This window comes from Protopterus annectens, chromosome 12.part0, assembly GCF_019279795.1.
Source record: "Protopterus annectens isolate FY-2018-M chromosome 12.part0, PAN1.0, whole genome shotgun sequence".
NCBI classification, from domain to species: Eukaryota; Metazoa; Chordata; order Ceratodontiformes; family Protopteridae; genus Protopterus; species Protopterus annectens.
Genome location: NC_056746.1, coordinates 1,168,386,018 through 1,168,399,379, shown reverse-complemented (window position 1 = coordinate 1,168,399,379; position 13,362 = coordinate 1,168,386,018). Strand labels below are relative to the sequence as shown.

General features: G+C 38.1%; 1 protein-coding gene across 1 annotated transcript in view; it reads right to left on the bottom strand.

The window, feature by feature from the left end:
* KIAA1755 (KIAA1755 ortholog) overlaps nucleotides 1-13,362 on the bottom strand; it is a 986,731-nt gene that overhangs the window by 107,431 nt on the left and 865,938 nt on the right. Inside the window, exon 17 of the mRNA XM_044090195.1 lies at nucleotides 4,735-4,959. Within this exon, the coding sequence (XP_043946130.1) occupies nucleotides 4,735-4,959 (225 nt within the window). The remainder of the gene's footprint in view (nucleotides 1-4,734; nucleotides 4,960-13,362) is intronic.

The following is a 13,362-nucleotide window of genomic DNA, read 5'->3' as shown; positions in this document are numbered from 1 at the left end:
ATCAGTTCTAGTAAGACTAGGTTATCATTTGCTATAAGGAAACCAGCAGAGACATATTATTTTAGTGGTGAAATTAATAATTATTCATAACAATGAAGATTTGGGAAAGACTGACAGGGAACATTTGAGTACTAAAAAAGCAGGATAATATTAATTACCCATTATAGTAAGAGTATGAAGGGTTAAATGCAAAACTAAACAGCAGCTTGACTGCTGTGGATAAGCAGATACGTGCTCATTTAAAACATAAGCGCCAATACTGTAACTTTAACCCTTCTACATATTCAAAAAAAAATGCTCTTGTCACGCATTATCTTTTGTGTAAAACTACTGTCTAGAAGTAGGGGTCAGGTACAGTCTAGACTTAATGATACGTATCACTTAGCATCAGTGTTTCATGTCTGTAACATAACTATGTTATTTTTATTAGCTAAGCATTGTCAGGAGAAAAGAGATAAACTTTAAAGGTGGATGATGGACATCTTATATGACTTAACTGCTGCTATACTCATGAGACCAAGGAATCTATTAAAACAGTAAGTCAGTAGTTAATGAAATGTTTAGTACAGAAACTATGCAAGTCCTTGAATATCAGACAATATAGTTTGTCAAGATTTAATTTAAAATACCTAACTCTTATTACATCTACTTCTCAGAAATGTACACTATGGATAAAACCAGTTAAATTGTAAATAAATATTGGTAGCAACTTCTAGAATGCATGTCTAATTGTAGCATATGCTTTACTTTTTGTTTAAAAATGTATGAATTTGCAAAATACAATACATTTGAAGACATCATTTGCTTCACAGGTTATAAATACAGGATAGATAAATTGTAGAATCTTTATTATGAGTTATTTGGGAAGATGTTAGGGTGCAGGTGCTTGGTATGACATCTGGATGGAGGAAGGAAGATAAGGAGACATGGTGGTGGAATGAGTACAGAAGAGTATACAGAGAAAGAGGTTGGCAAAGAAGAAGTGGGATTGTCAGAGAGATGAAGAAAGTAGACAGGAGTATAAGGAGATGAGGTGCATGGCAAAGAGAGAGGTGGCAAAGGCTAAGGATAAGGCGTATGAAGAGTTGTATGAAAGGTTGGACACTAAGGAGGGAGAAAAGGACCTGTACCAATTGGCTAGACAGAGGGACCGAGCTAGGAAAGATATGCAGCAGGTAAAGGTGATAAAGGATAATGAGGGAAACATACTTACAAGTGAGGAGAGTGTGTTGAGCAGATGGAAAGAGTACTTTGAGGGGCTGATGAATGAAGAGAATGAGAGGGAGAGAAGGTTGGATGATGTGGGGATAGTGAATCATGAAGTGCAATGGATTAGCAAAGAGGAAGTAAGAATAGCTATGAAGAAGATGAAGAATGGAAAGGCTGATGGTCCAGATGACATACCTGTGGAAGCATGGAGGTGTTTAGGTGAAATGGCAGTGGAGTTTTTAACCAGATCGTTTAATGAAATTTTGGAAAGTGAGAGGATGCCTGAGGAATGGAGAAAAAGTGTTTTGGTACCTATTGTTAAGAATAAGGGTGATGTGCAGAGCTATAGTAACTGCAGAGGGATTAAATTGATCAGTCACAGCATGAAGTTATGGGAAAGAGTAGTGGAAGCTAGGTTAAGAAGGGACATGATGATTAGTGATCAGCAGTACGGTTTCATGCTGGGAAAGAGCACTACAGATGCAATGTTTGCTCTGAGAGTGTTGATGGAGAAGTACAGAGATGGTCAGAAGGAGTTGCATTGTGTTTTTGTAGACTTAGAGAAAGCATATGACAGGGTGCCTAGAGAGGAGTTGTGGTATTGTATGAGGAAGTTGGGAGTGTCAGAGAAGTATGTAAGAGTGGTGCAGGATATGTACGAGGGTAGTGTGACAGCGATGAGGTCTGCGGTGGGAGTGACGGATGCGTTTAACGTGGAGGTGGGATTACATCAAAGATCAGCTCTGAGCCCTTTCTTATTTGCAATGGTGATGGAAAGGTTGACAGACGAGATCAGACAGGAGTCCCTGTGGACTATGATGTTTGCAAATGACATTGTGATCTGTAGTGAGAGTAAGGAACAGGTGGAGGAGACCCTGGAGAGATGGAGATATGCTCTCGAGAGAAGAGGAATGAAGGTCAGCAGGACTAAGATAGAATATATGTGCGTAAATGAGAGGGAGGATAGAGGAATGATGAGGATGCAAGGAGTAGAGGTGGCAAAGGTGGATGAGTTTAAATACTTGGGATCAACAGTTCAGAGTAATGTTGAGTGTGGAAGAGAGGTGAAGAAGAGAGTACAGGCAGGATGGAGTGGGTGGAGAAGAGTGTCAGGAGTGATTTGTGACAGACAAGTACCAGTATGAGTGAAAGGGAAGGTCTACAAGAGGGTGGTGAGACCAGCTATGTTATATGGTTGGAGACAGTGGCATTGACAAAAAGGCAGGAGTTAGAGCTGGATGTGGCAGAGTTAAAGATGTTAAGATTTGCACTGGGTGTGATGAGGGTGGACAGGATTAGGAATAAGTATATTAGAGGGTTAGCCCAGGTTGGAAGGTTTGGAGATAAAGCCAGAGAAGCAAGATTATGCTGGTTTGGGCATGTGCTGAGGAGGGATACTGAGTATATTGGGAAAAAGATGTAGGATGAAGCTACCAGGTAACAGGAAAAGAGGAAGGCCTAAGATAAGGTTTATGGATATGGTGAGAGAGGACATGCAGGTGCTTGGTGTGACAGAGCAAGATGCAGAGGACAGGAAGAAATGGAAACAGATAATAAGCTGTGGCGACCCCTAACAGGAACAGCTGAAAGATGATGATGATGATGTTAGGGTGCAACCCCACACATTAGGAGTGGAAAAGAACTGTATTAACATGTTTATATCTTGGCTTTATGTTTTATATTTTTCTATGTAATATATATATATATATATATATATATATATATATATATATATATATATGTATTTATATATATATATATATATATATATGTGTGTGTGTGTGTGTGTGTGTGTGTGTGTGTGTGTGTGTGTGTGTGTGTGCCTAAATATTTATTTACTCATATTCACAGGGAATTTTGTTACTTAATAGTCTGCATATTTGTCATGGATACCCAAGTGAACATTTATATATGTCAATGAGATAGTTAACCCTTTGTGCTCTAAACTTGAATGAGTTTGTTTGTTTCTGTCTTTCGGCTTTTCCCGGTTAGGGGTCGCCACATCGGAACTCTGGTCCGCTAATGACTGGCAGTTGATTTTTATGTACCGGCTTGCCAGGCCTGACGCACAACCTTCAATGAAGGTACGCCCATTCACGCATGTCTCCATGCAGAAGATGCTCTAGCTGAGAATCGAACCGGACAGCGTCTTACTGTGAGGCGACAACGCTACCGCAGCACAACCACAGCGGGTCTAAACTTGAATGAGTAATTAATAGAATTCTGCATTTTAATGCTCAGATGTTATCTGTCAGCCTTTCATAAATCTTCATTATTATGAAGAATTATTAACTTCACCACTAAAAGCTTATGTCCCTGCTGGTTTATTTACATCAAATGACAGCCTAGTCAAATTATGGAAAGAGGGCCATCTAACAAGCTACCAATGATGCCCAAGCAAGCCCATTTGGTTATCACAGAAAAAACCCCCCTCAACTGTTGTTCCATGGTAAGGGTATTCCTTACAAGGTACCAAATGTTATAGCAGACTCTTTTCTACGTACTGCCTGCCAGTAAGAATGGGACCTTTTCTTTGTGTGGCAGTAGTGGGTGTGGATATGGGCATGAGTAAAGCCAGAACACATGCTTAGAGAAACATGGAGATGCTATACCACAGAATTAGGACTGGTTTAGTTTGTGCAGGGAGGACCTTGTTCTACTGTACAGTGGGAAGTAAAGCACAGAAAACTATGAATAATGCAATGTAGAACAGGATTAAGCTGATTTCTTGGTTTGTTTTGAGCACTAGGGTCATTATATTCTCTCCTCCTCCCTAAGGATTATAATGGACATTTAATCCCCAAATGTACATCCCTCAAGTAGGATCACAAGTTATTGGCTAATCATGAATTAATTAATCAGCATGTATTTGTTGAATCATGACTTAATTAATCAGCATGCATTTGTTGAAACATTTTAGTTTTATATACTTAAATATCAAGTTTTCTTTTTAGTTCAGAGGTCACATTTCAAAGCTGGGAGTGAGATTAGTACATCCTAAGCACTTTATTCAACTCCCATGATATCACTTATACAAAACAATTAGTTTTATGTTAGGAAGAGGCAGTTTGTTGCTTTAGAAAGTTAATGTTTAATGTACTTATGCTTGTTAATCAAAGAATATATTTGTAATTTTTGGAGTTTTTTCTCCTCGGGTCTCTGCTGAAAACAAGCTACTAGCCCAGTCAGACTTTCCCGGTAAACAAACATAAATAAATAATAAATAAATTAAATAAATTATGTTTATCCTCCCTTATATGTTGCTAAAACAATAACTCCTCTGAGTATGTATATGCTGTACCTAAAAATGGACACTGACAAGACTGCAAAGAATGAATAAGAAAAACAAGTTACAACAACATGCCATATTAATGATGTAAACAAAACCTGTTGTAAAACTTTTAGGGAAGGGGTTGAAATTCGGGGGGGGGGTGCACTCAATGGGCCCATCTACAACATTAATTTAATTGCAAAAAAAAAAAAAACTTGCCATTATTAATAAAAAAAGAAAAATGGAAATCTTACATCACAGTTCTGAATATCATCCATTGCTAGAAGATCATTGCCATGGCGGAGCTGGAACTGGACAACATCATGGGCAGCCTGAAGTTCAGTGAGTATCTCATTACTAGCCGTACCACACTCCCTTATCATGTCCTTTAGGAGAAGGCTATACTTACTAATTCTCTGGATGGGTTTCAGCAGGTAGGAAGCTAGGTTCATTTTATCTACAAGCTCCAACTGCTTGTGCTAAGGAGAAATGAAACAGTACATGATATGAGCAAGAAAAGGTCTTGATTTGTAAAAAAAAAAAAAAATTTTTTTTCTAAAGCGCAGGAATACATTTCCATCTAAGCATATGTTGTGAGCTTATAACTGAAACCATGTCAATTAATTTAGCCAAGAAGTAAGACTTTTGCTGTATAACTGACTTTCATATGCTGCAGACTACAGAAAAAGACAGTAACTCTTAAAACATGAACATAGATTTTTATAGAAGATATGGACTATGTGCTCCAGTCTTTTATTTAATACATAGACTGGTGATGCTGCATATCTAAAACTATGCATCCCCAACTGCCCTAGACTATATGCACTTTGATACAAACTATGCCCTGTTTTGGTGTTGTCCTTTGGACTGCATCTATCATGTATTCAAATTATGCTGAAGGGGCCTGCACAACAGTACTATAGAGGGTGAAGTATCCAACTATCTATAAAGAATCAAAACAAGAAGTAGAAAGATTACACAGAAAAATACACAGGTGATAAAAAATTGGTAAACCTGAGTTTTCATTTTGTGTTACTTTAGACCTTCTTTGAAGTAGACACATGGGTAATATGCAAATGATCCCTTATGAACATAGAAATATTCCAGGTACATTGCTTCTGAATACCCACTTCCTTTTTACTTTTTTACATATTTATTGAGACAATAAAATCAAACCTCACTAGCTATAAACATGACAGCTTATTCATCCTGTCTTTCTGTTGTTACCCAGTCTATAAAGAGGGACAAAAACATTTTAAACTGGAAATCTGCTCTGTGCACCCAGATATAACCTTCCTTATTACCTTCTAATTGTCCTTAGGCACCTTTAGGTCATCTGTCATGACTCCCTGTCTCCCCATCCTCTTTTTCTTTTACTTCTGCTGTTCCTGGACCAACTTTGTGCCTTTTGAAACTGCCCATTCTTAGATGCATTATTTTGGATTATTTTTCCATTGAGTTTGAAATAATGTTTTCTTCAATTCCACCAGCCTTACCAAGCCTCTTTTCATTATTTCACTACCTTCTGTTGTATTCGTCTTATTGTATAACTTTGGGACACCAGCAAAAAAAAAAAATTAATTTAAGACCTTCTAGTTCTTTTATAACATCAAAAATGGCTAACCCCAGTTCTCACTCCTTTGGTATGCCAGTAATAATCATTTCATACGAGTGAACTCTATTTAAAAGAACCATTGACATCCTGTGACGTACGGAGCCATCCTAGGATCCACTCTGACTTGTTGACTGACCTCAGATGTGGCACCATATTGAATACACTATAACGCCTAATCTGTTCCTTCTACTTCCTCTTTCTGTTCTTACACATTTGCCACGTAGTCAAAGGATTCAACAATATTTCTTTACCACAACCTTCCTGTTATGAACCTATACTCTTGACTCTAAAGATATGGAGGCTTTCAGATATTTTTACATTGAGTTCTTCAGCATTCAAAGATTACTGAAGACACTTTTCACATTAATGCTTTTCATATCCAACTTTATTGAAAATGCTGAATTTTTCAGAAAGGTGACCGACTCTCAGACCACATCCATATGGAGCACAATACGCTCCATGATGTAGCAAGGTCAGAGTTAACTACATCTTGTAGTGGGTGTGTAAAATGTCAGGGTTCTTTTTTCCTTGAAGCAGTTTTCTGGCAACCACTGCCTTTAGATGATATGTTTTTGTTTCTAACTTTTGCAAGCCAAAGACAGAGTTGACTTTAGTTGCCTGTAACATGGAAGAAAAAATATAGGATCTGCCCTAGACAGCAGCTGATGGTCAGCTGGAAGGCAGAGTAAAGGGGCAAAAACTGGTGAGCTGGCAAAAGGACATTAGATAAACTTCCAGACTAAGGAAATGAAGTGGAAGACAGATGTCACTTTGTAGTAGATGATCATTAGAAAATAGTCCCTTTTGTGTCACATTTTTAGGAGAAGAGAAACACTAAAAGCTCATGTTTCTTAAAGCACAAATAGGCATTACATATACATTCTGACTGCTACTTTGTCTAATAAAATATGAGAAGCCATAGTCAAAACCAATACTATAAAGAAGGAAGAGCTCTAGTCACAGTCCGACAACTCCAATAATTTATTAAAATGATAATGATCATTTTAATAAATTATTTTATTTATTTATTTATTTAAGTTTGATGACCAGGGAAGTCCACTGGGCCAAGAAGAGCCTGTTTTCAGTGGAGGCCCAGGGAGAAAACCTCCACAATAATAACAAGTTGCATTTCACATGTTACAAAAGGACATAGTTCATACAACTAATAAACATTTACAGATAAGCTCCATGATATTTGCAAATGACTTGTCACAATGTTACAAAAATGAAAAGACATAATTCAATACGTAAATTTCAACATTTACATAAAGTGAATATTTTTGTTATAAACTTAGTTGTAGGTTTAACATTTCAAAATATATAGCTACTAGATATTAGTAGGTTATGAAAATATTATGCATGGAGAGGGTAATAGTATATTTGAGATTGGAGAGTGTAGTACAATAGATATTAGAGGGAACATTAGTTTTTAATAGGGGAGGGATTGTTTTAGGTGGGATCAAGTAATAGTAGAGGTAGTTGGATGAGTCCGTGCAAGGTGGAATGAGGGGGGGAAGGGTTTAAGTTGGAGCGTGGCAAGGGCATTCCCATTTGGAAGAAAGATGAGAGAATAGCTAAGATTTGAAATTTGTATGGTTAGGTAGATTGTGTAGATGTGTGGGGAGAGAGTTCCACTGTTTAGCTAAGGAGTGGGACAGCGGTAGCTGGCCAGGAGGTTGTGCAGGTTTGTGGACCTGAATGAGATTTTGTTTTTTGGATCTGAGTGAGTGGTTGGGAATGTAAGGTTTTAAGGAAGTAGCGAGAGCTGGGCAGTTGGCAGGCTTAAAGATGAGCTTATGTGCAATGGTGAGTTGTAGGTAACTGAGGTAGTTGGTTAGTTCAAGACAGTTAAGGGTGAGGAGGGAGTGGCAGTGGTTGGATGAGTTTTTTGAATTGGTTGCAAATTTGGAGATTTTGTGGTAGCAGTATTCAAGTTTGGACCTTTCTTTTGGAGATGTCGGACTGTGACTAGAGCTACTTTGTCTAATGACAGAAGCAAATACTGTGCTTCTGTGCCAGAATGTGTGTGTGTGTGTGTGTGTGTGTGTGTGTGTGTGTGTGTGTGTGTGTGTGTGTGTGTGTGTGTGTGTGTGTGTGTGTGTGTGTGTGTGTGTGTGTGTGTGTGTGCCCACATGTATACACTTCATTTTTGTTGCATTGTCAGGCACTCAGTTAATGCACACTTTTGTTTGAAATCGTTCACTATCAAGAGATGACATACAGTTTATATATAGCTCTGTACTAGTAACATCTAAGGAACTATTTATATACATTCCATCCATTCTTACTGTCCTGCTCTACCCATATCCAACTGAAGTGTCTACACCTGCAGCATGTAAAGAAGACAATCTATATCCCTCTTATACAGATTTGTAATTCTATGATTATTTAAGAATTTCACCTGACAGTGAATTTAGAAGCTTCCAGAAATCTATAAAAGATTACAAAGACATTTTCCTTCTGTTGACAGTGTAATGTCCCCACTCTTTGCCAGTAATCAAGAAGCCTGAATCCTCACCACTGACACTAAAGAGGAACATTCACTTGGAACAAAAATTGATACATCCAGTATTTCCAGATGCAGCTCTCTGCATCAAGCACAATTTCCCTTAAGATCTTACAGGGAACACACTAAGCCCAGGGTCTGGATTTCTGTCTCTGTCTCCCTTCAGGTCCCCAGTATGACTCCCCTCTGGCACAGCTGTAGAGTTGAGTCCTCAGCCGAGTGTCTAAGCAAAGTCCTCCAGCACACTCTCTGTGAAACTAGTTCTTCGTGTCCCTGCACCAAGGAGCTGTCATACACACTCTTTGAGATTTGATTTGCACGCACACACACACACACACACACACACACACACACACACACACACACACACACACCTGGGAAAGGCTGGCACAGATTTACTAGCTATGCCCCCTTCTGCCCAGACTATAAGGAAGTTACACTGCCACCAGACACTCTAAAGTCAGCTACTCTAAGGATCTTACAAGGGAACCCAATTATACTGAGTGAAATTAATATTAATACAAATTATAGTGTTTGACCAATGCAGTAAGGCTTTCAGGGGTGGCCACAGAGTCACTAAACAGATATGGGTACTTTTAAAGGTTAAAATATTCTCTAAAGAGTCAGCCACAATGAAAAGTTTAAATATATTTATTAATAAATAATAAAAGAACATGAAATACTAAATATCTATTTACAATAAACACCAGAGTTTCAGACACAGGAAATATTAAAATAACACTGATAAATAGTTTCACATAAATACTGAAAAATGGCACTTAACTAATCTCACTATGTTTTCCTGGCTGATCTAAAGAACTACTATTCCCTGGTCACTTACTAGAGCAAGGCAAGATGAAGTAGGTGAAGGGTTCTTCTCTGTCAGGTTCCAAAAACAGACTGTCATGAGACTTCAGTCTCACCTAGTATTAAAACATAATTTTAGTGATGGATTACAGAATGACATCACATACATCTGGTCATCTGACTTCTGGTTCCTATGCTACCTCCCTTGGTTAGAAGTTGTCAGGATTTAACACATTTGTGTCAATAATACACACACACACACACACACACACACACACACACACACACACACACACACACACACACACACACACACACACACACACACACACAACCTTGTTAAGATCTGCTGCAGCTCCTGGCAGTCATAAAACAATTTCAAACTCTACCCTTCCAGAGTAGCAATTAGTTCATCCCAAAGACAATGCAGATAGCTTCCTACTACAGACTTTTTGTCTCTGGCTGCATTGAGAACTGTAAGATGCAATCTTTATGGCCTAAATTAAGTAATTTAAATTAAGTAATTTAATTTCTTACTATTTTCCAAAATCAGATGGGTTGAGATTAATAAAATAATGGCAGGAGGAACCAAACCGAAAAAAGCTAGAATCCAAACAAATAGCGTACAAGACTTTTAATCACCGCTTTCATCAACAGACTTCCTCAGAATGAATGGGTTGAGATTAACCTCTTCTCTTCCAGTATCCTCTGTTAAAACATATACATTTAAACAGTTACAATGATGCATGTATATTTCTTTTTCTGTACAGCAGGGCATGCTGTTGGCACATTTTTAACACAAGCAAATTTACAGTTACATTTTTCAACACAAGAATCTGTACAAATCAGTTTGATATACAAATAACATAATTATTTACAAAATTCCAGCTAGCTGTACTGACATATGTTACACATCCACTGCCTTACTTCTCCTGGCATAGCTAGCAGTACCTCACATCGTTACAGAGAGTACCACTGGTAACCTACTAGAAGACATCTGGGAAAATAGCCTTGGCAATATACTTTGTACCATTATTGGAAGAGATTTATTAGCCTGTTGTCAGTGCACTACTGTGAGAGGATTTGTAACACTCCTATTGCATTAACAATATCGGTCCATTTAAAATCTTCATGCTATTAATTTGTAAATGAAGTTGTGCAAACAGCTGTAACTAAAATTTACCAAACTGCAAGCTAGAATTTCTGTAATGCCTCTATAATATGTGCACGTCTGCAACTTGTTTAAACATTAGTAGAAAGGCCACCCTAACCATTTTTCTCTTACAACTTTTAGATCATCAAAAGTTCAACTCAGAAACACATTTTAGCTGACTGGGATATGTTTCTGCATGAAGAAGTGATGTAACGTGTGGTGTTACATGGAAATTTAAGTAGACTAGACTGCATGAGTCAGGCATTACATTCTGGTAGTCAGACCCAGTTGTTGATGTTGTATCAAAGGGGGACAGAAGAGGAAGAAGAAATAGAGATCAGAGCTGAACCGTGAGGGGTTGTGCAGTAATAACCACAGAGTTATGAATACATTTCCGTAAAAAGAAAAAAACTCTGCCAGTGATTATTTTCTCTCTCCTAAGTACACTTAGTGTGATTTATCTCTTCTTCTTGTTTTTTTATGACTATATATAAGTATAGGTGTAAAGATCAGAGATAATGAGGTGTTAGTGCAACAGTCAAAGTTGGGTACTCAGACTGGGTGGTAGGTCAGCTTTGTCTTTGGGTAAATGGGTGGGGTGTAGAAGTTTGGGATTTGTGTGACTACTAAATGTCTTATGAAGCTCTTGTCTAGTGGCAACATTGTTTTTCTCACAATTAACATAATGTAAGAAAGATTTATTGTGGAGGATTATCTGGGTGTTAATAATGTTCTTAGCTTTGTCTATTTGCAATTCAGTTTTGATTTTTATTGCATCATGTTGTTTATAAAACCTAATACAGTACATTAAAGTGCAGAAAAAGGAATATGGCACTTTCCCTGTCTTGGCTGAAGAGTTTTGGTAAATACCAAAAGGTACCACTATCATAGATAATTAGTCACAAATCTTGTGGCACCAACCTTCCATTTAGCTAGTTTTTAGCCTCTATACTGACCCTCCTCTCAATGTCAGGAAATGACTGTGTCTGACTGTCTAACACTCCTTTTGTTATCAATCAATACCTTACACAGCAACTTCAAAGATACTGCTTCATTGTTCTTTATCCTTCCTACCCATTCATGTTAAAAAATCATCTTTTGTTCCTTGTGGATTTTTACCCCCCCCCCCACTGTCTTTTGACCATCATCTCCTCTCCCAGGCAATAAGCCCATTCAATCTCACTCAAAATGAATTACAAGGGTCACCTGAGAAGGGGTTGTAATTTAAATAGCCATCAGAGGCAGTTCACAGTTTTTCTTATTTTCTCCATGGTTGTAACTGCATAATGGCAGGGAGTGGCATGCAATTGGTCTTACATGGCATATCTTCCCTCATGTCTGCAAGGGGTGTTCCCTTCAAGGGCCTTGCCCTCTTGAAGCATGACCGGTGGTGTCTCCAGTCCCAGGTAGATTGCACTAACCAGTGTGCCCTTAGTGCACAGAAATCCCTCCGACTCCCCAAAAGAGATAAGTGGGACATGTCCTGTCACCCCCCCCCCTTAATGCTCCTAGACTGGAACTTTGGGAGATTCTATGCTGACCTGAAATAGTGTCAGAGGGAGGAATCTGTTAACTGACATTTTTTAACATGAATGGGTATCTCCAAATGTTGCAGTGTAGTGCTACCCAATATCTGCATCTTTTCTAACACTCTACCAAACATTGGTTCATTAACTTGCTACCATATGCTAATAACATAATTCCAGTTGCTAGTTCTAGTTTCAATCAAAACTTCAGCATCTCTTTTCCCTATATTGAAATAATGGCTCTGTTTTGCAGAAAAAGAAAACAGGTTATACAAATTTAAATGGTGCTGTATATATGCCTCCATGATAAAAATTGAGATCTGTGCGCATCCATCTGGATTCAACATGACTTACACTTAAGTAAGGGTCAGAACAAGTGATCCCACATTTGATAAAACCTAGCTTTTGCCAGTTACATAGGCAACACAAGCAAGGAAGTACAGAACAGGAATACTGTATTAACAAGTGAAATATCATCATTTATGTTTAGTTTTACCTACTTAAACTAAACTGACTTTTCCATGATAATCTATAGTCTAACATATATAATCTTTGATGCTCACCTACTCTAAATCTCCCAAACCCTCAGAATGGCTTGTTGCCTAATCACCAGTGCTCCATCTTAAACCTAATAGTTCCAGTCCTTTATCATACTGACATCAGACAAAACAGTTACCCAGAGCATGTTCCTCCTCTATCCCATCATATGCCTTCTCCCACCTAAAGATTGCAGCCTTCCCAGAACTCCTTAATTCAGTGCACTACCCAGTGTGACCTAAGTGTAGACAAATCTATACGACTCCCCAGAAGAGGCAAGTAGGACATGTTCTGTTACTCCTCCCTTCCTCCATCCCTTCCTCCCTCCCCTTCTTAAGCAGCTCCCCCTTACCTTCCTTGTCCCCCTCACCTCTTAATTCAGAAATATCAGATTTCAGTTCCTATTATTTCTTCACCCTACATTTGCTCTGTTCCCAACTCCCCCATCAAATCACATATTTCTATATCATAACCTCTTCTCAGCTCTCAGCTTTTCTCATCTTCTCCACAGTCCTATGTAATACATACCTCTTCTGTGTACATAAATTGTTTTTCGTTTGCTGTTTTCCTTCCCATATCTTCACTAAGAAGTATTATTGTCCCTTGTCTACCATTGCATTTATTGTATATCCTGATGTTCATATATAAATTTGCACACACATCCATACACACACACATATATATATATATATATATATATATATATATATATATATATATATAGACAGAGATACACAC